We start from the raw sequence: 24,649 nt of genomic DNA, 5'->3' as shown, positions 1-24,649 counted from the left end.
GCCAAGTCAAAGTCCTGACCTTAATCCAATCGAAATGTTGTGGAAGGACCTGAAGTGAGCGGTTCATGTGAGGAAACCCACCAACATCCCAGAGTTGAAGCTGTTCTGTACGGAGGAACGGGCTAAAATTCCTCCAAGCCGGTGTGCAGGACTGATCAACAATTACCGCAAACGTTTAGTTGCAGTTATTGCTGCACAAGGGGGTCACACTAGATACTGAAAGCAAAGGTTCACATACTTTTGCCACTCACAGATATGTAATATCAGATCATTTTCCTCAATAGATAAATAACCAAGTATAAATTTTTGTCTCATTTGTTTAACTGGGTTCTCTTTATCTACTTTTAAGACTTGTGTGAAAATCTGATGTTGTTTTCGGTCATATTTGTGCAGAAATATAGAAAATTCTAAAGGCTTCACAAACTTTCAAGCACCACTGTATACTGCTAGTTTCCTCGCTTCCTTAAACTCTTTAAAAGTATTTCTCCATCATGGACAGCTATTAACTCTTGCGTCTTGATAATTGCTGTCTCTTTGCTACTTTCTTGAAGATTGATTGTTCATTCATGTGATGCCAATCTTGCACAACATGGTTGCTGTGTAGGTGGTGAAGAAGTCTTGCTATCCACGCTGGAATGAGAGTTTTGAGTTTGAGCTGGACGACACGCTGGCTGACAGCCCGCTCAGTGTGGAGGTGTGGGACTGGGACCTGGTGAGCAGAAACGACTTCCTTGGAAAGGTAACTTGAAAAATTCCTGAATTTTCTGAGTACTTGAATTTAATGACTCGGCCTGGAGTAAGTGACACTGGCAAGCAAAAAAATAAATCTGTCAATTGGGGGGAAAATCCCCAACCTCCTGATTTTTGCAATGGTTGGATCGATATGCAAGTGTACTTTTCAAGTAATCCAAGTTAATAAATGGGAAAACTTTGGATTTATACTTTAGTCTTGACAGACTTTGCAGCTGAAAGAGTTTGCCTGATGTAAAATTCAACATGATGCCACTGGTAACACTTTAATTGAAGGTTACCTACATTGGACCTTCATAAGACATTCATAAGTATTGCATAAATGTTTTATGAAGCAGTGCTGGAATATTAATGAAAGCCTTTACGGAGATGAGTTTTATATACAGTGTCTTGCAAAAGTATTCATCCCCCTTGGTGTTTGTCCTGTTTTGTCGCATTGCAAGCTGGAATTAAAATGGATTTTTGGTGGGTTCGCGCCATTTTGATTTACACAACATGCTGACCACTTTAAAGGTGAAAATTGTTGTTTTATTGTAACACAAACAATAATTAAGATGAAAAAACAAAACCGAAATCTGGAGTGTGCATAGGTATTCACCCCCTTTCGTATGAAACCCCTAAATAAGAGCTGGTCCAACCAATTCACTTCATAAGCATGGATTAAAGTTTTCCGTCGTGTGACGGATTTCCGTCAACTGAACTCTCCCAAGGCCAAATGTGAGGTCGGTGCTGATCCGAGGAGAATTAAAATGACGGGTGGTTGGGTAGAGATTGGGTTATAACACTGATGTGTTGCAACACTGTCAACTATCAGCAGGGTTTATTTAACTTTTTTTGTTTTTGAGCCATGCTTTGTGTCGTTCATTTCCTATGTTTGATCATGTTTAAACGTTTGCCGTCTACGGTGCGGCATTAAAAAAACATGCGCTGTCAAAATTGGCAAAATACATTCCCATGTGCTTGGCGTGCTTGTGTCTGACCATTTCTGTTTTGTATTAAATTAAATCTTGCCAAAATGACTTAGTTCAAACCTGGACATATAGAAATAGAGCTGCTAAAAAAAATTAGACCTAAATTTATAGCTAACAAATCAGCAGACGCCCCAACAATTATTATTTTCGTTAGGCCAGTGTGTAAGGTATGTTAGAACCGTGCCTTATAGCCTACATTATATCACAATTTAAGGACGTTTGAGGAGTTGGAGGTTGCGAGCCCAATGATGTTCCGACATGCGCTAAACTTTATTCCCTGAAAATCATACACCAGCGTTCAATGCACCAAACAGTCAAAATGTCTAGAAGACTACGGTTAAATAATAATCATAGCCTACTAAGTTAAATTACGTCAAAACATCTGTTTCTGGCCTATGGAATGATGGAGGAAAATGAGAACGAACGCAAAGTAGATAGCAGCCAACTTCACGCGATCTTTTAGGGAACTTAACACTCGTGTTGGTCACAATATTTCTCTTAATAAAATCCTGAATTGTTTTTGAAGTCGTATTCAACACAAAGTAAGGTCAAACCCCAATTTTAATTTAAGCGAAGATCCAAACTTTTTTCTATATTGACGTCGAGCACAGAGGAGCATGTCATTCTGCTTTCGGTTTCGGCAGCATGGATGTGCTTTACATGAAAGAAGGCACTGATGTGTCTGCCATCGATAAAGGGGTAAAAAACAAGTGGAGGTGGGCTTGGCTGTACGAAATAGGTGAAAACGGAAAGCCATTTAGTTCATGGTGCAAAAAACTAAACATTCCAGGCGCTTGCATTTGTGTGGTTTGCCACAAAGAAATAATATACAGAAGCAATGGAAAGAGAGTGCAATAAATTGAATATATTAATCCATTAATTAATTGATAAAGTTATCAGTTCTAAGTTAATTATTCTCAGAATTTCATCGAAATCCACCCATACCCCCCCCCGTAGAATTTCATCGAAATCCACCCATAACACCCCCCCCCCCCCCCCCCCCCGTAAATTTTCAGTCAAATAATTTTTTTTTGCTTTAATCCATGCACAAGTCACATGATTAGTTGATTAAGATCTACGTGTGTGCAATCAAAGTGTCACATGATCTGTCACATGATGTCTGGATAAATCACCCTGTTCTGGAAGGGCCCGGACACTGCAACACTACTAAGCAAGCAACATGAAAACCAAGGAGCCTCCGAACAGGTCAGAGACCATCATTTCCATTCCTCTAGCTTTAGACTAATGTTGTAAAAGTGTACAACATCAAAATATAAGATGACCTTGGTGCTTTATATATAACGTCTCGAAAATCCGTGGATGTTCTATTAGTGAAGACAAACTCATAACAGTGTGGTATGTTTTCCAGTGGAAAGGGCACAGCTCTTGCATGTTTTGTACACGTTATGGCCACGTTCCTCTGTTTTGGTTTCCATCTCCGCCCCATCTTATCATTGGTTTTGTTTCCCTCATTCTTTTCAGAGTTCAACCCATGTATGCGGTCTCGTTTTGCATTTTATGTGCGTTACGGAACCTTGTTTTCCGTCCCTGTTTGCATCTGTTTGACAATTAGTGCCCATTTTTGTTTTTTTAATTTATTGCCTGCGTATGTACTGACTGCTGCATTCAACCATGGCCCACAATAAACAGCATGCTGAGTCTATGCATTTGCTTCCTGGTCTAATACCTGCCTGTTATACAGAATCGACAGTCTTAAAACTTGAGAAACATAATGATACAATATCAATCCTGGGATAAATTATCTTTCGCAATATCTTTTTAGAAGAGCTATTAACTTTGATTGCAGTTTTATTGTGTGTTTTCTAACCACTTCAATATACTGGTAACTGCCGAAGTCATACAGATTTTATTATTAGGGTGCAAGTGCACTTGCATGATTTATGGGTGCAGTTGGGTTGGAAATTGAACAAATCAAGATGAAACCTGTAAACGGTAACGGTCCTATGATGGAGCCTGGAGGAACGCCAGAATGAATCTGTGGTGTGGGATGAGGGGAGGATCTTTTGCTAATTCCATGCACTGTTGTTATGAGGCGTATCGGGTATATTCAATCCAAATTGCTTGAAACTGGTCTCATTGGATTCAGAACTGAATGCAGAACAACACAATTTTTCCAGAATTAAAATACGTTTATCCGTTCTTGAGATATTACAAATCAAAGATTGAATAAATAGCTTAATTTTTAGAAAACTGATGTAATATTATGTATTGGGATCACATGGTCCAAAATGGGCCTCGTTAACAAATAATAAATGTTTTTTTTTCTTAATAACTTTATTTTTTAAGATATTTACATGGAAATTGGAAGGCACATAGATGGTTATATACTGAATACAAAGTTTGAAAAATTAGTTTTAAAAAAATTATGCAAATTAGCATTTAGCCCTCTGAGGTCTGAAGGTATTTTCTGGCACTAATGATTTTGGCACACTCTGATTTTGTCAATTTCAACAGATCTAAGCAATATTTTCAAAGTCGTATTACTTTTTTTTCTGTATTCAGCACAAGTTCAGATACAATAATATCTGTGTAGTATGTATGTCATGACTGTCATGAAAAAAAAACAGATAAATGAAGCTGTTGTAAAAAGCAGTTTTAGAACTGTGTTGGAATGTGTGAAAAAGCATTACTCTTACCCATTGTGACAAACCATTCTGAACACTTGAGGTGGTTCTGTTCAGTCTTAGGGATGTCTCAAGCACAAAAACTTAAATCTCCTCCATTGATTTGGACAATTAACTGGCCATCAAAAAAATGTATGTCCTATTGTTTTGGGATAAAGGGTTGGCAGTGGGAGGGGTATTCAATGAGAAGGGTAAAAATTTTCATTCCATTCAATGAGAAGAGGGAAACCCCCTCCTACTGCCAACTCTTAATTAGTATGACTTATGCTAATTAGGTAAAAACGTTAAAGCTAGACGGTCTTTCGAGTTCATAAACTCAGAGAAACTTAGTTCCCTCTGAAATTTGCTCATTGTGATATGTTTATTTCTGTAATATATCACAAAATATGAGGCCATTCTGTGGCTGGGAAATTATTCCCGAGCAAATAATGTGCATGAAACCGCTCACTTCGTGGAGTCAAGCAGACAGCGGAAGTCCATATGCGCATGCACAGGTTTACCACCTTCTTTTTCTTCTTCTTTTGGGTTTTACAGCAGCTGGCATCTACAGTGTTACATTACTGCCATCTACAGGTTTACCTTTGAGCGTGCACTGATTGTTCCATCGTTCTGTTGCTAAACGAACAGCTGATCACACCAAGGTGCTCGCTGACCACCGATATTTATTAGCTTGCGTTTCCTTTCCTTCACGACATTAGCGTCTTCTCGCTTTCGGTTACTGTAGTCGGTCTTTCACGTTTCATTCGCACACTCACATCCTCCATTTTTCTCTCCTGTTTCAAATTTGTATCCCACAATGCCTTGCATGAACGGGGAAAGCCCAACATGTGATGCATGATGTAGTATCTTGATTGGGTCATGGTGAAGCAGGAAAAAATAGCGAAGGATTTGGGACCACATGGCCCTAAATTCATTAATTGTTCTATTTTTAAAAAAAAACTAATTAAATTGGAAGTCTGAGATTCAAATTTGGTAGCTTTCGGTCCACTAAACAAAAACAATTGGGTGTCGGGGAACATTATTTTTATGACCTACAGGTGAAAAAATCTGAAAGGCAGTCTAGCTTTAAAATGGCTTTATTTGTGCAATATAAAGAAGGAGAGATCAATGTTAATTACAAATACAGTTATAAAATATGCCTAAATAAGCATTGAATGTCATTCACATCTACCATTCTCTATCAAAATAAAAAAAAGTAATAAAAGATTATTTCTAATACTCTTTGTGCTTTGTATTTCTCAAAAGTAGGGCCTACTAGTGTGTATATGAAAGAATATAAATTATTATTTCGATTAATATTCACAGCTTTCAAGGCAAACCTTGAAAAAACTGATCCACACCCAATAAACAATTCCAGTTAATTGAATTAAAATTGACACTCGCATTTCTGACTTGCGATTAAAAAAAAAATAATCATTCCGACCACTAAGATCTCAATATTTTTCATCGAAACAACTACAGTTATAATCTAAAATTAGTTATTTATTTACATGAACCAGTTTGATTTGAAAAAATAAGTCGGTAAAGCTATGAAAACTCACTTCAAAGTCTTCCATGAATCATAACATCAAAACTAGCTGATGGAAATTTTGCTCAATATTTCATCAGAAACAGTGAGAGCGAGAGAACATCCCGATAAAAGTTATCGGAAACCGATCAGAAGAGAGAGCGAGCCTGACGGCTTTCCCGTGACTCAAAAAGAAAATCACCGGCAGTTTCCCGACGGCCCGCGAGCAGAGTTTTTACACTGTTGTACCAACTTCAACCTGCCGTTACTCCCAAAGTACTGAACAGATATTAACCAGATACGTTTCTTTGTAAAGCAGAGATTACAAGTTTTTTAATGATAATATTCACAATAGAAAATATTCTCGAGTTAAGCAATGACAGATTTGGAAACTTAAATGAGCGTCTGCATGGACAATTTTCACAGCACGGCAGCGAGCGTCTGATATGCCTAGTGTTTATTGCGAATATTTGGTGCTACATATTTACGTTTTTCAACAATATATTAATAAACGGTGAGGTATCGATGATTTGTATTGTGGTATTTGTGCCTAGTTTTTAAGTATTTTAGTTCCCCAGTGATGGACTATAACTCCATCATTCATGTGTGAGATTGCATTTTAGGGCTTTTCACCCTCATAGCTTCCAGTGTTTTTCATTTCACACTGGCCTGCTAAACAATCAGTCAAACTGAATTTCCCACACTGCGAATAAACGTCTTGATCATTGTCTCTGCCTCGGCTTACTTTGACATTTAATTTTCGAGTCGTTTGACACGTCGTGTCTCGTGCTGTCCCTCAGGTCCTGTTCAACATTAACAGGCTTCATTCGGCACAGCAAGAAGAGGGCTGGTTTCGCCTGGGGCCGGACAAACCCAAACACAGCCGGTACGAGTAAGTGCTTTTCATTTCATGGCATCTACATCCAACAGCCAGCTTCAACGCGGAAGAGTAAAGAAGATTTATCAATGATGGTCCTGAGATCTGAGCCGTGATTGTCAACATGTCTAAATAAAGTTAAATATCTGCATTCAGTTGTGGTCAGGAGCTTAATACACTCCTCGTGGACGCGAATGTCATGGTAATGTCAAGTTGTCAGTTATTTCTTTGAACTTTTTTCTTTTGCCGTGGCAGAATGATCGCACAACATCTTTTAATGGGGAAAAAAACAAGAATTTGGTGCACACATTGTCAAAACTATACATACAGAGTCAAATGTTAGATGTGCTGGATGTATATAATTGGTTAAATGTCCCTGAGCAAGTTTCACCTTGACCAGATGCTTTTGGTAGCCATCAACAATCTGCTGGCAGAATTCTGGTTGGATATTTGACCACGCTTCTTGGCAGTTAATTGTTGGAGCTCAATTAAATTTGTGTTTTTCCTGGCACGGACTTGACTTTTAAGAATAGGGTCAGAACTTGTTTTAAGCTTAACATTCGCCTGCTTTATCCATTGCGGTTACACTTGTTGGAACACCCACTTGTGTCCAAGTTTCTGATGGTTTGAGGTTGTGCTGAAGAATTCTGATGTAGTTCTCCTTCATTATTCCATTCGCTTTGGGCAATACAGACCACAAGTTGGCCTAGTGGTTAGTGTGTCCGTCTCTCGACTGGGAGATCGTGAATTCTACTTGCGGTCAGGTCATAGCAAAGACCATCATAAAAATGGTACCTACTACCATCTGGCAAGGCATGCTGCAATACAGATGTGCATGAGGAAGTCAAACTCTCGTGGTTACCAGAGGACTAGCCCCCCACTGTAACCCTAGCTGTATAGGCTGAGGGCTATCGAAACAGAGATCAGCGCTGCACCCATATGCCTCAAAGAGCTGGTTAGTACTGGGACAGGAGACTGCCTGGGAAGACCAGATTCTGGCGTGAGAGGGACTTCAACTTTTTGACTTGTGCAATGCACCAGTTCCACTGGCACCAAAACAGCCCCAGAGCATGATCCTACCACCACTACCATGTTTAACAGCTGGTGCAGTGTTCCTCTGTACCTCTGGTCATTGTGACCAAACAACATCTTTGTCTGACCTGGCTAAAACTTCCACCAGAAGGCTTTTCCTTTGCCCATGTGGACAGCTGCAAATTTTAGTCAAGTTTGAAGGTGTTGATATTAGTGCAGGAGCTTCTTTCTTGGACAGCAGCCTCTCAGTCCATGGTAACGTAAGTCTTGTTTGACTAGACAGTGTTCCAGAAGCTTCTAGTTTATGGCAAGCCTGTTCCTTGATGGTTCCTGGGTTATTCCTGACTATCTGAATCAGTTTCTTCTCAGCTGAGGGGGATAGTTTGGGTCTTCTTCCAGCTAAGTAGCTTGGCAAAGTAGCTACCCCTCCCAATAACTTGTCAAAAGTCAAAGTCCCTTCCACGCCAGGATCTGTTCTTCCCAGGCAGTCTCCTATCCCAGTACTAACCAGCTCTTTGAGGCGCATGGGTGTGGCGCTGATCTCCATTCCGATAGCCCTCGGCCTTTCGCCTATACGGCTAGGGTTACAGTGGGGAGCAAGTCCTCTGGTTTGACTTCCCTGCTCGCATATGTATTGCAGCATGCCTTGCCAGATGGCAGTAGGTAGAACTCGCGATCTCCCGGTCAAGAGGCAGACACGCTAACCACTAGGCCAGCTCGCGATCCCAATAACTTGCGTAAAATTGTTTGACTTGATCTTGGAATCTGTTGTTGTTTAGGTATGGCTCCTGAAGTTTATAAATCTGTGATCCTCTTTCTCAGATCTGCACTGAGCTCCTTGGACTTTCCAATTGTACTGTGTGTTGGTCAGTCCAATGACCGCTATCAAACAAACCCTTTTTATTTTGGCACAGAGAAGCTCCCAGCTGTACTCAATCATCACGACTAACAGGAAGTTAAGAGACCTTGGCCTTGGTGAATTAAAAGACGTTTTAGACCTTTCGGCATGTCTGTATAATTTTGACCCTTTGTTAATTTCAGAAAACCCAAAATAAAGTAAATGGTGCCGTGCAACAAATTCTTTTTTTTTCTGTTCAAGATGCACGTTGTAAAAAGAACAGTTCAGAGAAATCATGGAAAGCCCAATATTGCCATGATGTTCATGTTCATGTATGTAAATTTTTGTATGCCATCTGTCGGTTATGTATAGGAAGCACTAATCTTTTCTATGACTAAACCCTGGACTTTTTTTTTTTTCTTCTTCTCCATTCTCTATATCTCACTTACTTCCTGCTGTCATGTGTGGATGTGTATGCAAGGATTATAAAGCAGACTAGAGTGATATCAGGGCTTAGGGATTGGGTCACGGTGATGACAAATGTGTGTGTGTGTGGGGGGGGGGGGGGATGGGGATTGGGATTACGAGGAGAGTATTTTGTGGGCAAGCAAGCTTGAGAGTTTATAACCCAGATCACCCATCCATCTGTTCATTCATGCATTCACACACATACTTATCCACAGTGTGGTCAGAAGATGTTGATTTAATTTTCTATAACAGCAGCCCTGGCATGATGAACAAAAAAAAGTAAAATAAAAAAAAAAGGGCAACAGATTTGATAGTTTTGATCTTCTGGATTAGTAATATTATCCTACAACTGGATATGATAAAGAAAAATTAAAAAGGAAATCCTAGTACACCCGGGCGGCACGGTGGTGTAGTGGTTAGCGCTGTCGCCTCACAGCAAGAAGGTCCTGGGTTCGAGCCCCGTGGCCGGCGAGGGCCTTTCTGTGCGGAGTTTGCATGTTCTCCCCGTGTCCGCGTGGGTTTCCTCCGGGTGCTCCGGTTTCCCCCACAGTCCAAAGACATGCAGGTTAGGTTAACTGGTGACTCTAAATTGACCGTAGGTGTGAATGTGAGTGTGAATGGTTGTCTGTGTCTGTGTGTCAGCCCTGTGATGACCTGGCTGGCGACTTGTCCAGGGTGTACCCCGCCTTTCGCCCGTAGTCAGCTGGGATAGGCTCCAGCTTGCCTGCGACCCTGTAGAACAGGATAAAGCGGCTACAGATAATGAGATGAGATGAGATCCTACTACAACCAACCAAATAGATAGATAGATAAATCAGAAAACAGATGTGACACACACACAGGCCACTTTATAAGAAACACCTACCTACCTACCTACCCACCCACCCACCTCCCTCCCTCCCTCCCTCCTCAGCCGATCCCTTGACAGCAGCACAATGCATCAAATCATGCAGATACAAATCAAGAGCTTCAGTTAATGTTCACTAACATTCAAACATCACAATGAGAAAAATTGTGATCTCCAAAGCGTGACTTTCCTTCACTGTGGCATGGGTGTTGGTTTGAGCCAGATGGACTGGTTTGAATCTTTCCAAAACTGCTGATTTCCTGGGGTTTTCACACACGACAGTCTCTAGAGTTTGCACAGAGTGGTGCGAAAAACAAAAAACATCGAGTGAGCGAGCGGCATTTCTGTGGGTGGAAACAAACGTCTCGTCGATAAGAGAGGTCAGAGGAAAATGGCCAGATTGGTTCGAGCTGCCATAGTAACTCATAGCAACTCTTTACAACCGTGGTGAGCAGAAAAGCATCTCGGCATGCGACAGCAGAAGACCACATTGGGTTCCACTCCTGCAGCCAAGAACAGGAATCTTAGAATCAAGAACAGGTTCCTATTTAAAGTGGCTGGTGAGTGTAAACATTTTATAACTGGACAAACTGTAAATTTGTCCAGTTATATATTAAAGTGGTTCTACAACGGTCAGTGTCTCATGTTTAAACCCATTTTTGCAGCACATCTGACAAAGCATTGATATTGACTTGGCTTTTTAAATCCCTCTCTGGTGATGTGATGTGCTGTAATCCTAATGAAATCATTTGTAAGAAAAGAAAGTAGTCTGAAATGGGGGACGGCATGACCCAAGCACCCATGATCTATCCCCTTCTCTTCCTGCTTGATGCATGCTCAAGTGAGTCAAGCTGCCATCATTATGGGGTTTTTTTGTTGTTGTTCTTGTTTTTTTTTTTTTAACCCCCTTTCTCTTTTTTCTCGGCTTTTTTTTTTTGACGCCCAGCCATCTGCTGCCTGCTGTTCAGTGACTGGCTGCTGATGGTGGTGCTTGGCACATGCTCATTTGTCTTCAAAACTCCCACTCTCCCGTAAGCGATAGCCCTCTTTGGCATTGAGATCATGGAGTGCAAGTGATGGAGTGGAGGTGAGTGAGGGTGTGCTGTGAGTAGGCGCTGGGAAAAGAAAAGAAGAAAAACTGATGCGATCAGACTCTTCAGGAGAGCAAAATAATGGCTGGTATTTGATCATACGAGCCCCGGTGTTCCAGCATGTTCTGTCTGTAAAATATAAAATGGCACCGTGGGATAGGATGAAACGCAAGTGTGCGCATACAAGTATGCTGCAAAGGGCAATTTTTAAAAATGACTAGTCCTGTATTAACCCTCATGCTCATAGCAATGGATGTCTCCTTGCCCATGAAGATCATTCTAATGATATTGCATCAGTTATTATTATCATTTTTTTTATTACACATCCCATTTTGATAAACATTTTAAAACCGATCCAAACAAAGCAACAGGGTTCAAATCCAGTTCAGTTCGTTTTACGTTTCAGCAGATCGGATGCTCCTTTGACCTTCAGCAGCTGCCGCCTACGGACCATGACATTGTTTTTCCTTTTATGTGCTCGTTTTCAGTTGATTTTTCTTCGTGTCAGTTTTATACACCTCCATCTACCCACACGCTGTTAAAGCCGTCTCTTTTATGAGCTGTTTTATTCACAGTAATAGAGTCATTTTCTTTATTATTGTTTGTCTGTCCTTCTGGTCATATTTCCTGGAACCGTTGAAGTGGAGTGAGTCAGAGCTTGTGGGGTTTTTTTTTTTCTTCTTTTAGTAATCTTCAGTGGAAGATAAAAGCAAAATAAATTGTGGTATAACATGAGAGAGTGAGTTTGGTTTGGTTTTTTTTTCCCCCCCAGAATGTAGCAAAACTCTTGACTTTTAATGTACCTAATCTGGAAGGTTAAGTATCTTTGAGCTTCGTGATGATTGCAGAGTTACTCAAAACACCCCCCTCTTTCTCACTCTCTCTCTCTCTCTCTCTCTCTCTCTCTCTCTCTCTCTCTCTCTCTCTCTCGAAGAGGTACTCTGGGCTCCTTGCGGCTGCAGCTGCGGCTCAGAGACGAGACGGTCCTGCCGTCCAGCCATTACCAACCACTTACAGAATTACTGTGCCAGTCCGTCGAGACTCACCTCAACGTGAGTCCGAGTCATCACCACATGCAACTCTCGAAACAGTGGCTCTTATTCCAATTTTAGACACCGTAACAATTGTCATTAAAAAAAAAAAGACTTCTTTTAGCGTGTCTGATGACGACAATGGGACGGTATGACCAATTTGGTCACTTTTAATGAGGAACACTGGCTCAGAGCTTATTTTCCTTTCAGACGGGGATATTTTCATAACGTACCATACTTGATTTGCTTTCCTCTGGATCAGGGACGTGTGTGTGGGGGGGAAAAAAAAAGTTTGCATTTATCCTCCTGGAAAAAGTATGAACTAATCTACAAAACCATTGTAAGCTATAGAACAGTGCAGTGGCATTCTTTTCTTTCCCTCGATATCTTTCATACTGCTCTAACATAAGAATATGGTGTATATGATAGGGCAACTGGCCTGACCTGATCATGCTAATCGACGAGACAACGACATCCGAGAACAGACAGGAAGTGGCCACGAACCTGGTGAAGCTTTTCCTGGGTCAAGGACTCATCAAAGAGTTCCTGGATGTGCTTTTCAAACTGGAGCTGGAAAAGAATAGTAAGTATATAAGAAATCTTATTTAGCAACACGCATCTCAGGATAAAACCAAATAACGCGGAGTGTTCGGAACCCATCCACTGTTTCTGATGTTCCTCAGCCGAACCCAACACTTTATTCAGGAGCAACTCTTTAGCGTCCAAGTCCATGGAGTCCTTTCTCAAGGTAACTGCGATATATATAGATGGATGGTTTTGGGTGTTTCAAACGAATGCACTGAAAGCAGTTTGTTTTTTGAAACTCGACAACGTTGTTTTGTTTTGTGCTGGAAGGTGGCCGGGATGCAGTATCTCCACAGGCTTCTGGGCCCCATCATCAATCGAATTTTTGAGGAGAAGAAGTACGTGGAACTGGATCCAAACAAGGTGGAACTGAAAGAAGCTGGGTAAGAAAATGAACCTTGCAATAAAGAACGATCGAAAGTTCTAGCAGGCTTCTCTTCTTACAGGGCCAAAAAAGTTACGTCAACATTTACACAGGGAAAGTGTACGCATACTAGTGCATCTCAAAAAATGAGAATATTGTGAAAAAGTTCAATATTTTCCATCAGTTATTTAAGAAAGTGAAAATGTTATATATTATAGACTCATTACACATAAACTAAAATGTTTCAAGCATTTTTCTACTTTAATTTTAATCAGTATGGCATACAGTACAAAAACATAAAAAAACCCATCTCAAAATATTAGAATATTTCATTTCAAGTTTGAATAAAACAGTATGAACACAGTGTATCTCTCGGTCTAGTTCAGTACACACAACCACAATCATGGGGAAGACTGCTGACTTGACTGTTGTCCAGAAGATGATCACTGATGCCCTCCACAAGGAGGCTAAGCCACAAAAGGTCATTGCTGAAAAGGGTGGCTGGAAAAGGTGCACAAGCAACAGGGATGGCCGCAGTCTTGAGAGGATTGTCAAGAAAAGTTGATTCAAGAACTTGGGAGAGCTTCATAAGGAGTGGACTGAGGCTGGTGTCAGTGTATCAAGACCCATCACGAACAGACATCTTCAAGAAAGGGGATACAACTTTCGCATTCCTAATATCAAGCTACTCCTGAGCCAGAGCCAATGTCAGAAGTGTCTTATCTGGGCTAAGGAGAGAAAGAAATGGACTGTTGCTCAGTGGTGCAAAGTCCTCTTTTCAGATGAAAGTACATTTTGCATTTAATTTGGAAATCACGGTTCTAGAGTCTGGAGGAAGAGTGGACAGGCACAGAATCCAAGGTGTTTGAAGCCCAGTGTGAAGTTTCCACAGTCTGTGATGATTTGGGGTGCCATGTCATCTGCTGGTGTTGGTCCACTGTATTTTATCAAGTCCAAAGTCAACACAGCCATCTACCAGGAGATTTTAGAGCACTTCATGCTTCCATCTGCTGACGAGCTTTTTGGAGATGCTGATTTCCTTTTCCAGCAGGACTTAGCAGCTACCCACAGTGCCAAAACTACTACCAAATGGTTTGCTGACCATGATATTACTGTGTTTGATTGGCCAGCCAACTTGCCTGACCTGAACCCCATAGAGAATCTATGGGGTATTGTCAAGAGGAAGATGAGAAACACCCGCCCCAAAAATACAGATATACCGAAGGCCACTATCAAAGCAACCTGGGCTTCAATAACACCTCAGCAGTGCCACAGACTGATCACCTCCATGCCACACCGCATTGATACAGTAATTCATGGTAAAGGAGCCCCAACCAAGTATTGAGTGTCTCATCTCATCTCATTATCTCTAGCCGCTTTATCCTTCTACAGGGTCGCAGGCAAGCTGGAGCCTATCCCAGCTGACTACGGGCGAAAGGCGGGGTACACCCTGGACAAGTCGCCAGCCAGGTCATCACAGGGCTGACACATAGACACAGACAACCATTCACACTCACATTCACACCTACGGTCAATTTAGAGTCACCAGTTAACCTAACCTGCATGTCTTTGGACTGTGGGGGAAACCGGAGCACCCGGAGGAAACCCACGCGGACACGGGGAGAACATGCAAACTCCACACAGAAAGGCCGGCGCTGGGGCTCGAACCCAGGACCTTCTTGCTGTGAGGCGACAGCGCTAACCACTACACCACCGTGCCGCCCAGTATTGAGTGTATAAATGAATATACTTTTCAGAAGCTGGATATTTCTGTATTGTACTAAATCCTTTTTTGATTGATCTTAGGGAATATTCTAATAATTTGAGATACTGGATTTCTGATTTTCATAAGCTATAAGCCATAGTCATCAAAATTAAAACAAAAAAGGCTTTAAATATTTCACTTTTCACTTTACTGCTCCGAAGGGGGGGGGGTGTACTGGTTTGCCTCTGTCCATATCTCCATCCGTCCGAAACACCCCTTTTTCTCAGCAACCACAAATCATAGCCACTTGGTACCAAAGTTCAGCTTGGGGTTCTATACCGTGTGTACCATGTTCAGGTCTGTCCCACATCGACTTCCTGTTTACCGACTGAATGTATTTACGAAACGCGCAGCATGGATTTACAAAATTTTCGTAACGTTTTTCTCAGCAGCTACAAATCACAACTGCTTGATATTTGGTACCGAGCTTCAGCTTGGGGTTCCATACCATGCGTACCGTTTTCAGGTCTGTCGCGCATCGACTTCCTGTTTACCAACCGAACGTATTTACGAAACATATAGTGTGGATTTTGACGCTGTTTCAAGAAGCAAAATGCGATTTCAAAATGACAGTTTACCAGGGTGCTATTTGAAATCCCTGGGGAGAGATACTGCTCTTTACTTGCTCGTTTCAGGGTTAATTATTTGTTGAAGTCAACATTCGTAATAAGCGTCCTATTCCTTCGAGTGCTTGCGTTCTGATATATTTGAGGGAGGGGGAATACGTAAGTAAGCAGTAGCTCGCAGTTGATCTTGTTAATTTGGTTTAATTTATCATTATTCACCAGGTTATAATAAAATAGCACTTGATCCAGCACATTTAGAATTTTATTCTCACAGTTGTTTGTCTGCACAATTTAACGTGGCCACAAGATACAGAATCGAGGTCATGACTTGTACATGTGCACAGGATGTTGGTTTTGATTTGTGTGTTTTTAATTTTTAACTTGTCAAGTTATTAAAATAACGCCGTAAAGCGTTAAATTATTTAATACGCTCTCCGATACAGAAATCAGGCTAATGGTTTGAAGAATGAGCTCTTTTTTTGATATAATGTGTGTGTATGTGTGTATGTTTATAAATTACACTTGAATGTCATTTATAATTTAATCTGTATCACAAGTCTTGGAAACAAAACCAACAAAACATTATTACAAACATATTAAGTGTTCTTCACAAAGAACAACTCCAGTGAAGTAAACACTGCTCTTTCCTCTCAACCTTCTCTGGTGTGTCTAATGCCCGGTGAAGTGCCACAGCTGGGCTCACTTGAGGTTGAGTGCAGCTACATTTGGACTCTGTAGTCTGTTTGATTTAAGTCTGTGGGCAAAACTTCCCACGGCAGGCCAGATACAAAACACTGAGATGATTAGTGGAGGCTCATTTAACCCTTTTGCGAGAGTTTGGAGTTTACCGAGAACAGAGGCAGATTCACATCATATTTTGCATATACATTCACTGGCCACTTTTTATCAAGAACTGCTGTTTTTATGCAGTTATCTAATCAGCCCAACCCTCGACAGCAGCACGCTCCATCAGATCATGCAGATATAAAATCAAACCCTTCAGTTAACGTTCACTTCAAACATCAGAACAGGGGGAAAAATTACTGTGATCTCAAAGTGTGACTTTGTTTCACTGTGGCATGGGTGTTGGTTTGACCCAGATGGACTGGTTTATTTGAGTATTTCAGAAACTGCTGATCTCCTGGGGTTTTCACACCCAGCAGTCTCGACACAGAATGGTGCGAAAAACAAAAAAAAACACATCGTGTGACTGAGCGACAGTGCTGTGGGTGGAAACGAACGCCTTGTTGATAAGAGAAGTCGGAGGAAAATGGACAGATCAGTTCGAGCTTTCTTTGCCAGGAAGGATATAATAACTCATAGCAACTCTTTACAACCGTGGTGAGCAGAAAAGCATCTCAGCACGCAACAGCAGAAGACCACATTGGGTTTGGGTTCCACTCCTGCCAGCCAAGAACAGGAATCTTTGAATCAAGATCAAGTTCCTATTAAAGTGGGTGGTGAATGTATTACACTGCGTTACATATGACAGAAAAGGGGGGGGGTGCGGTTTAATTCTTCTTCAGTCGGTATTTTCTATCCCTTTTTTTTTTTGGTGGGGATTAAAGGTATTTAGTCTTTGTATTTAAAAGTGGTGGTCTAGAGGCTACTGAAAAACCCTGTCTCAGAGGGCAAACTAGGCAACCTCAGAGGAAGAATTAGGCATAATCGGAAAGCCCCTTCATATCATGGGAGGGGGGCAGAAAATAACTTGCGCAGATGCTTAAACCATTGCTGAATGCACAACTTTCCCTGTGTAAATATTGACCTACTTTTAGACTTAAGTCAGCAACTCTGAATACAACGCAAGGCACAATGAAAGTGTTATTAAAAAAAAAAAAAACAAGATGAAATGGGGGACTAGTCGACAGTAAAATCTCCAAAACAACTAGAATTATACTAGTAAAGCCATTATTCACGAGTACATATCCATTTTTAATAAGTGAACTAAGTATTAGGTTAATGTATTGACATGAAATTGTATTTTAATATACAACCCCAATTCCAAAAAAGTTGGGACAAAGTACAAATTGTAAATAAAAATGGAATGCAATGATGTGGAAGTTTCAAAATTCCATATTTTATTCAGAATAGAACATAGATGACATATCAAATGTTTAAAGTGAGAAAATGTATCATTTAAAGAGAAAAATTAGGTGATTTTAAATTTCATGACAACACATCTCAAAAAAGTTGGGACAAGGCCATGTTTACCACTGTGAGACATCCCTTTTTCTCTTTACAACAGTCTGTAAACGTCTGGGGACTGAGGAGACAAGTTGCTCAAGTTTAGGGATAAGAATGTTAACCCGTTCTTGTCTAATGTAGGATTCTAGTTGCTCAACTGTCTTAGGTCTTTTTTGTCGTATCTTCCGTTTTATGATGCGCCAAATGTTTTCTATGGGTGAAAGATCTGGACTGCAGGCTGGCCAGTTCAGTACCCGGACCCTTCTTCTACGCAGCCATGATGCTGTAATTGATGCAGTATGTGGTTTGGCATTGTCATGTTGGAAAATGCAAGGTCTTCCCTGAAAGAGACGTCGTCTGGATGGGAGCATATGTTGCTCTAGAACAGGGGTCATCAAATTGCGGCCCGCGGGCCGACTCCGGCCCGCCACCCTCCTTTGACCGGCCCCCCAGCCCCTCTGTCCCCCACCACTTGAACCGGCCCTATGAGGCAATCCCCAAAAGTGGTCATGGCCTATTTTTTTAAATTGCTTTTTGGCAAATAATATGTCTGCATCTTGTATTTTCTTGATTTTATCAATTAAAATTGATATTTAGTTATAAAATGAACTATTCATATTTTCCGAATTTTCGTCATATGCTCGCGATCAAGCAGTGACAGGGAGCGCACACGCAGAGAACTGTCAGCGTTCAGGACAGCAAAATGGCTAGCGGTCAGCGAAAAGCTGACAGAGAGTGCAGAGTTTTTAAAGAACAGTGGACCACCGATTATTTTTTCGTTCAGTGTAAGGACCGTGCAGTTTGTCTTGTATGTAAAGAAAGCGTGTCGGTTTTCAAAGAATATAATCTGCGTCGTCACTACGAAACCCGCCACAAAGAGTATGCTAGTTTGCGAGGGCAAACAAGAGAAGACAGGATTCGGAGGATGAAATGCGGACTGGCTGCACAACAGAATGTATTCCTTCACCAAACCCAGATCAACCAGGCTGCTGTCTGAGCTAGCTATAAGGTAGCTCACCTACTAGCTACCCATGGAAAGCCGTTTACTGATGGGGACTTTGTTAAAGTATGCATGCTTGCTGTGGCCGAGGAGGTGTGTCCCGACAAAAAGGATGTGCTCAACACGGTGAGTCTCTCTGCACCTACTATGACCAGGCGAACCGAAGATTTGGGGGACAACGTGTATGACCAGCTGAATGAGAGAGCGTCAGAATTCGAGTTTTTTGCTTTGGCCATGGATGAGAGCAATGACGTGCAGGACACAGCACAACTGCTGTGATCTATTGATCTATTGCTCATATTATAATTTCATTTTTTTAATGTATTTATTTTATAGGCCTATTTATTTGACCTTTATTAAGTGCTGTACACATTATTATTATTATTATTATTATTATTAATATCAACAGGCCTACCTACAATTTATAATTTTCCACTCACCTTCGCCAGTGCCAATCACCTCAACTAGACAGATGTTTCTTACCTTGACAGCTTTGATGTTATTTTTATTAGAAAATAAATAAATGGAATATCAGTGGTATTTCAAATTAAAACAAAGTGTGAAGACTCGATTACTACTTTTGCAAACCACTAGTAAAGATAAACAAATATGTGCCAGGAATCAAGTGTTGATATAGTAGTATGGATATACGGTAGTAGTGGGGATGGCCGTGCCAGGCTAGTAATCTCTACTACACAATGAGGCCTGCTGGTGGTCATATTTGTCTGGGTCATACAATTCTATGTTATGTAGCTGACCCGACCCCGGCCCCCATCACAGTCAGGAACGACAATGTGGCCCCCAGAGAAAAAAGTTTGGTGATCCCTGATCTAGAACCTGGATATACCTTTCAGCATTGATGATGTCTTTCCAGATGTGTAAGCTGCCCATGCCACACGCACTAATGCAACCCCATACCATCAGAGATGCAGGCTTCTGAACTGAGCGCTGATAACAACTTGGGTCATCCTTCTCCTCTTTAGTCCGAATGACATGGCGTCCCTGATTTCCATAAAGAACTTCAAATTTTGATTCGTCTGACCACAGAACAGTTTTCCACTTTGCCACAGTCCATTTTAAATGAGCCTTGGCCCAGAGAAGACGTCTGCGCTTCTGGATCATGTTTAGATACGGCTTCTTCTTTGAACTATAGAGTTTTAGCTGGCAACGGCGGATGGCACGGTGAATTGTGTTCACAGATAATGTTCTCTGGAAATATTCCTGAGCCCATTTTGTGATTTCCAATACAGAAGCATGCCTGTATGTGATGCAGTGCCGTCTAAGGGCCCGAAGATCACGGGCACCCAGTATGGTTTTCCGGCCTTGACCCTTACGCACAGAGATTCTTCCAGATTCTCTGAATCTTTTGATGATATTATGCACTGTAGATGATGATATGTTCAAACTCTTTGCAATTTTACACTGTCAAACTCCTTTCTGATATTGCTCCACTATTTGTCGGCGCAGAATTAGGGGGATTGGTGATCCTCTTCCCATCTTTACTTCTGAGAGCTGCTGCCACTCCAAGATGCTCTTTTTATACCCAGTCATGTTAATGACCTATTGCCAATTGACCTAATGAGTTGCAATTTGGTCCTCCAGCTGTTCCTTTTTTGTACCTTTAACTTTTCCAGCCTCTTATTGCCCCTGTCCCAACTTTTTTGAGATGTGTTGCTGTCATGAAATTTCAAATGAGCCAATATTTGGCATGAAATTTCAAAACGTCTCACTTTTGACATTTGATATGTTGTCTATGTTCTATCGTGAATACAATATCAGTTTTTGAGATTTTTAAATTATTGCATTCTGTTTTTATTTACAATGTGTACTTTGTCCCAACTTTTTTGGAATCGGGGTTGTATTTGCATTTTCAGTGGTGGTTAGGATTTAGATCTCATGACGGCTAATTTGTGCTTACAGGTGCACGGGATTGCATCGTGTACAGACAGAAGCCGATGTGATCCAGCAGAGCTCCAGCCTGCTCCAGTCGTACCTGTCCGAACTGATGGCTGCCATCCTGCAGTCTTCCTCCTACTGCCCGCTGCTCCTCTGTCAGGCCTTCCAGCAGCTCTTCCAGCGAGTACAAGCTCGTTTCCCAGACCCAGAGTACAGGGTAAAGCTCCACTCAGGAAACAAACACCAGGCTTGTTTTTGATTCGTGAGGCATTTGGATCCATTTGGATTCCTTTATGAACTCCATACAATTTTTTAATAATATTATTATACTGGTTTACCTCTGTCTGTCTATCCGTCCGTCCGAAACACCCTTTTTCTCAGCAACCACAAATCATAGCCACTTGGTACCAAACTTCAGCTTGGGGTTCTGTACCATGTATACCGTTTTCAGGTCTGTCGCACATCGACTTCCTGTTTACCGACTGAATGTATTTACAAAACATATAGGGTGGATTTTGACGCTGTTTCAAGACGCAAAAATGCAATTTCAAAATGACAATTTATCAGGATGCGATTTGAGATCCCTGGGGAGAGACACTGCTCTTTACTTGTTTCAGGGTTCATTATTTGTTCAAGTCAACATTCATAAGTGTCCTATTCCTTCGATTGCTCGCATTCTGATATAAGCAAGAGTGGGGGGAATACATACAGTGGTGCTTGAAAGTTTGTGAATCCTTTAGAATTTTCTATATTTCTGCATAAATATGACCAAAAACAACATCAGATTTTCACACAAGTCCTAAAAGTAGATAAAGAGAACCCAGTTAAACAAATGAGACAAAAATATTATACTTGGTCATTTATTTATTGAGGAAAATGATCCAATATTACATATCTTTGAGTGGCAAAAGTATGTGAACCTTTGCTTTCAGTATCTGGTGTGACCCCCTTGTGCAGCAGTAACTGCAACTAAACGTTTGCGGTAACTGTTGATCAGTCCTGCACACCGGCTTGGAGGAATTTTAGCCCATTCCTCCGTACAGAACAGCTTCAACTCTGGGATGTTGGTGGGTTTCCTCACATGAACTGCTCGCTTCAGGTCCTTCCACAACATTTCCATTGGATTAAGGTCAGGACTTTGACTTGGCCGTTCCAAAACATTATTCTTCTTTAACCATTCTTTGGTAGAACAACTTGTGTCCTTAGGGTCGTTGTCTTGCTGCATGACCCATCTTCTCCATTTTCCTTTAAAATTCATTGTTCCATCAATGATGGCAAGCCGTCCTGGCCCAGATGCAGCAAAACAGGCCCAAACCATGATACTACCACCATCATGTTTCACAGATGGGATAAGGTTCTTATGCTGGAATGCAGTGTGTTCCTTTCTCCAAACATAACACTTCTCATTTAAACCAAAAAGTTCTGTTTTGGTCTCATCCATCCACAAAACATTTTTCCAATAGCCTTCTGGCTTGTCCACGTGATCTTTAGCAAACTGCAGACGAGCAGCAATGTTCTTTTTGGAGAGCAGTGGCTTTCTCCTTGCAACCCTGCCATGCACACCATTTGTTGTTCAGTGTTCTCCTGATGGTGGACTCAGGAACATTAACATTAGCCAATGTGAGAGAGGCCTTCAGTTGCTTAGAAGTTACCCTGGGGTCCTTTGTGACCTCGCCGACTATTACATGCCTTGCTCTTGGAGTGATCTTTGTTGGTCAACCACTCCTGGGGAGGGTAACAATGGTCTTGCATTTCCTCAATTTGTACACAATCTGTCTGACTGTGGATTGGTGGAGTCCAAACTCTTTAGAGATGGTTTTGTAACCTTTTCCTGCCTGATGAACATCAACAACGCTTTTTCTGAGGTCCTCAGAAATCTCCTTTGTTTGTGCCATGATACACTTCCACAAACATGTGTTGTGAAGATCAGACTTTGATAGATCCCTGTTCTTTAAATAAAACAGGGTGCCCACTCACACCTGATTGTCATCCCATTGATTTGAAAACACCTGACTCTAATTTCACCTTCAAATTAACTGCTAATCCTAGAGGTTCACATACTTTTGCCACTCACAGATATGTAATATTGGATCATTTTTCCTCAATAAATAAATGACCAAGTATAATATTTTTATCTCATTTGTTTAACTGGGTTCTCTTTATCTACTTTTAGGACTTGTGTGAAAATCTGATGTTGTTTTCGGTCATATTTATGCAGAAATGTATAGAAAATTCGAAAGGGTTCACAAACTTTCAAGCACCACTGTAAGTGAGCAGTAGCTCACAGTTGATCTTGTTATTCCAGCATTTGCATTGATCTTGGACTTTATCCATAGCAGAGAATTTGGAAACAGTTAAATGTGTTGGTGATTTGATTGCAGGGCTTTGCACAAGGTGCTTGAAGCACATGAATTTGAAGGTTTGAATTCCTGAACGTATAAGGAAACCTGGAAATTAGCCCTTTTCCTGAGGGGGTGGGCAAAAAACCCACTCAGTTATATTTCATGAATGAGGAAATAATTTACAATGGCTGTTATTTTAAAAAGTTTCATCAAGCCTGCCTGAAAAATGAAGCTAATATTTAATATAATCTAGCTACTAACGAAGAATTGTTTCGAAGACGTGTTAAGGAACCTGGTGTTGCCTGGTGTAAAACGGCACATCTCAAAGTGTTTCATTCTGCTTATATCACTTGCTTTGAGCTGGTAAGTCCTAACTATGTCACTTCCTTTTTATAGAAAGTGAAGTTCATTGCGGTGACTAGCTTCCTGTGCCTACGCTTCATTTCTCCTGCCATCATGTCGCCTAAGCTCTTTCACCTGAGGGAGAAACACGCCGATGCCCGCACCAGCCGCACTCTTCTGCTCCTGGCGAAAGTAATTTTAGCTTCAGCATCAAAACTCCACATTTTCCTTTTTAAAATCGGGCCACAGATTTATGCTAAGGAGGAAAGAAATCCTTCAAATATTCTCCACTTCCACCTACATATTGACAAATCTTGCCTAATGTCGCTTTAGCAATAACATGTTGGCCTGTAGTAAGGAAAAATAACAAAACCTTTGTTGACTCAAACCTCACTTAAAGGTTAATGTAGATCGGAGCACCTTGATGAATTTGTAAATGAAAGTCCAAGTCTGTGTAATTTTTAACCTTCCTAGAAAAGGTTTCCACCTGATTGCACGTAAATTTGACAGAACTTTTAAACGGAAAGCACAGGTAACCAGAATGTCCTTTACTGTTTTACTCCGGTGTTCAAACATTGATTAGTAAATTAAGAACAACGTGTTTTGTTTGACGTTCTTGTCATGTTTAATGTTTGTTTTCAGGCTGTTCAGACCATTGGCAATCTGGACACACTGGTGTGTTGCTCTAAGGAGCCGTGGATGGTGCCACTGCAGCCTGCCATCCAGCAGGGCATCGCCCAGCTCAAAGACTTCATCACCCGCCTGGTCAGCTGTCACGACTCGGAAGGTGAACAATAACTTTTGCGATAGCTTTCTTCAAATTCATCATTTTGACTTCAAAACCCAAAACGTGCATCTTTCAATTCTGCTTCCGAGCATATGCTGCATGATGACAGTCTCCGTAGCGGCTGGGGGTTAAAAGTCAGGGGGCGGGTCAAGGTCATTGGTCAAAATAACACTTTCCATTATAACTCAAAAATGGTTGCCGATAGACAGATGTTTACTATGATGAGCGTATAAGAACTCCCATATGGGCTTTCAGTTGCCATCATGATCTTTGACCTTGAGTGGCCTTGAAAGGTCAAACTCAAGGTCATGGGTTTTCAAAGGGCTATAACTTTTAAAATGGTTCATGATTGCCATATGTTTACCCTTATCGACATGTAGGAACTCCCATATAGGCTTTCAGTTGCTAGCATGATCTTTGACCTTGAGTGATCTTGAAAGGTCAAACGCAAGGTCATGGGTTTTCAAAGGGCTATAACTTTTCAAGTGGTTCATGATTGCCAGATGTTTACCCTTGTTGACATAGAGGAACTCCCATATGGGCTTTCAGTTGCCATCATGATCTTTGACCTTGAGTGGCCTTGAAAGGTCAAACTCAAGGTCATGGGTTTTCAAAGGGCTATAACTTTTAAAATGGTTCATGATTGACATATGTTTACCCTTATCGACATGTAGGAGCTCCCATATGGGCTTTCAGTTTCTGCCATGATCTTTGACCTTGAGTGACCTTGAAAGGTCAAACGCAAGGTCATGGGTTTT

General features: G+C 41.2%; 1 protein-coding gene across 3 annotated transcripts in view; it reads left to right on the top strand.

Moving 5' to 3' along the window:
• Positions 1-24,649, top strand: part of rasa4 (RAS p21 protein activator 4) — an 80,857-nt gene that overhangs the window by 41,691 nt on the left and 14,517 nt on the right. Inside the window, exons 7-15 of one of the 3 annotated variants that reach the window (XM_060913406.1) lie at positions 605-739; positions 6,674-6,759; positions 11,961-12,078; positions 12,487-12,640; positions 12,741-12,805; positions 12,913-13,025; positions 20,445-20,637; positions 23,159-23,296; positions 23,747-23,891. In XM_060913406.1, the coding sequence (XP_060769389.1) occupies positions 605-739; positions 6,674-6,759; positions 11,961-12,078; positions 12,487-12,640; positions 12,741-12,805; positions 12,913-13,025; positions 20,445-20,637; positions 23,159-23,296; positions 23,747-23,891 (1,147 nt within the window). Of the gene's footprint in view, positions 1-604; positions 740-6,673; positions 6,766-11,960; positions 12,079-12,486; positions 12,641-12,740; positions 12,806-12,912; positions 13,026-20,444; positions 20,638-23,158; positions 23,297-23,746; positions 23,892-24,649 lie in introns of all 3 variants that reach the window. The other 2 variants (XM_060913404.1, XM_060913407.1) reach the window with 2 other exon arrangements.

Source organism: Neoarius graeffei, chromosome 28 (genome assembly GCF_027579695.1).
Source record: "Neoarius graeffei isolate fNeoGra1 chromosome 28, fNeoGra1.pri, whole genome shotgun sequence".
Classification (NCBI taxonomy): domain Eukaryota; kingdom Metazoa; phylum Chordata; class Actinopteri; order Siluriformes; family Ariidae; genus Neoarius; species Neoarius graeffei.
The sequence above is the reverse complement of the archived record's forward strand: the minus strand, read 5'-3'. Positions and strand labels throughout refer to the sequence as shown.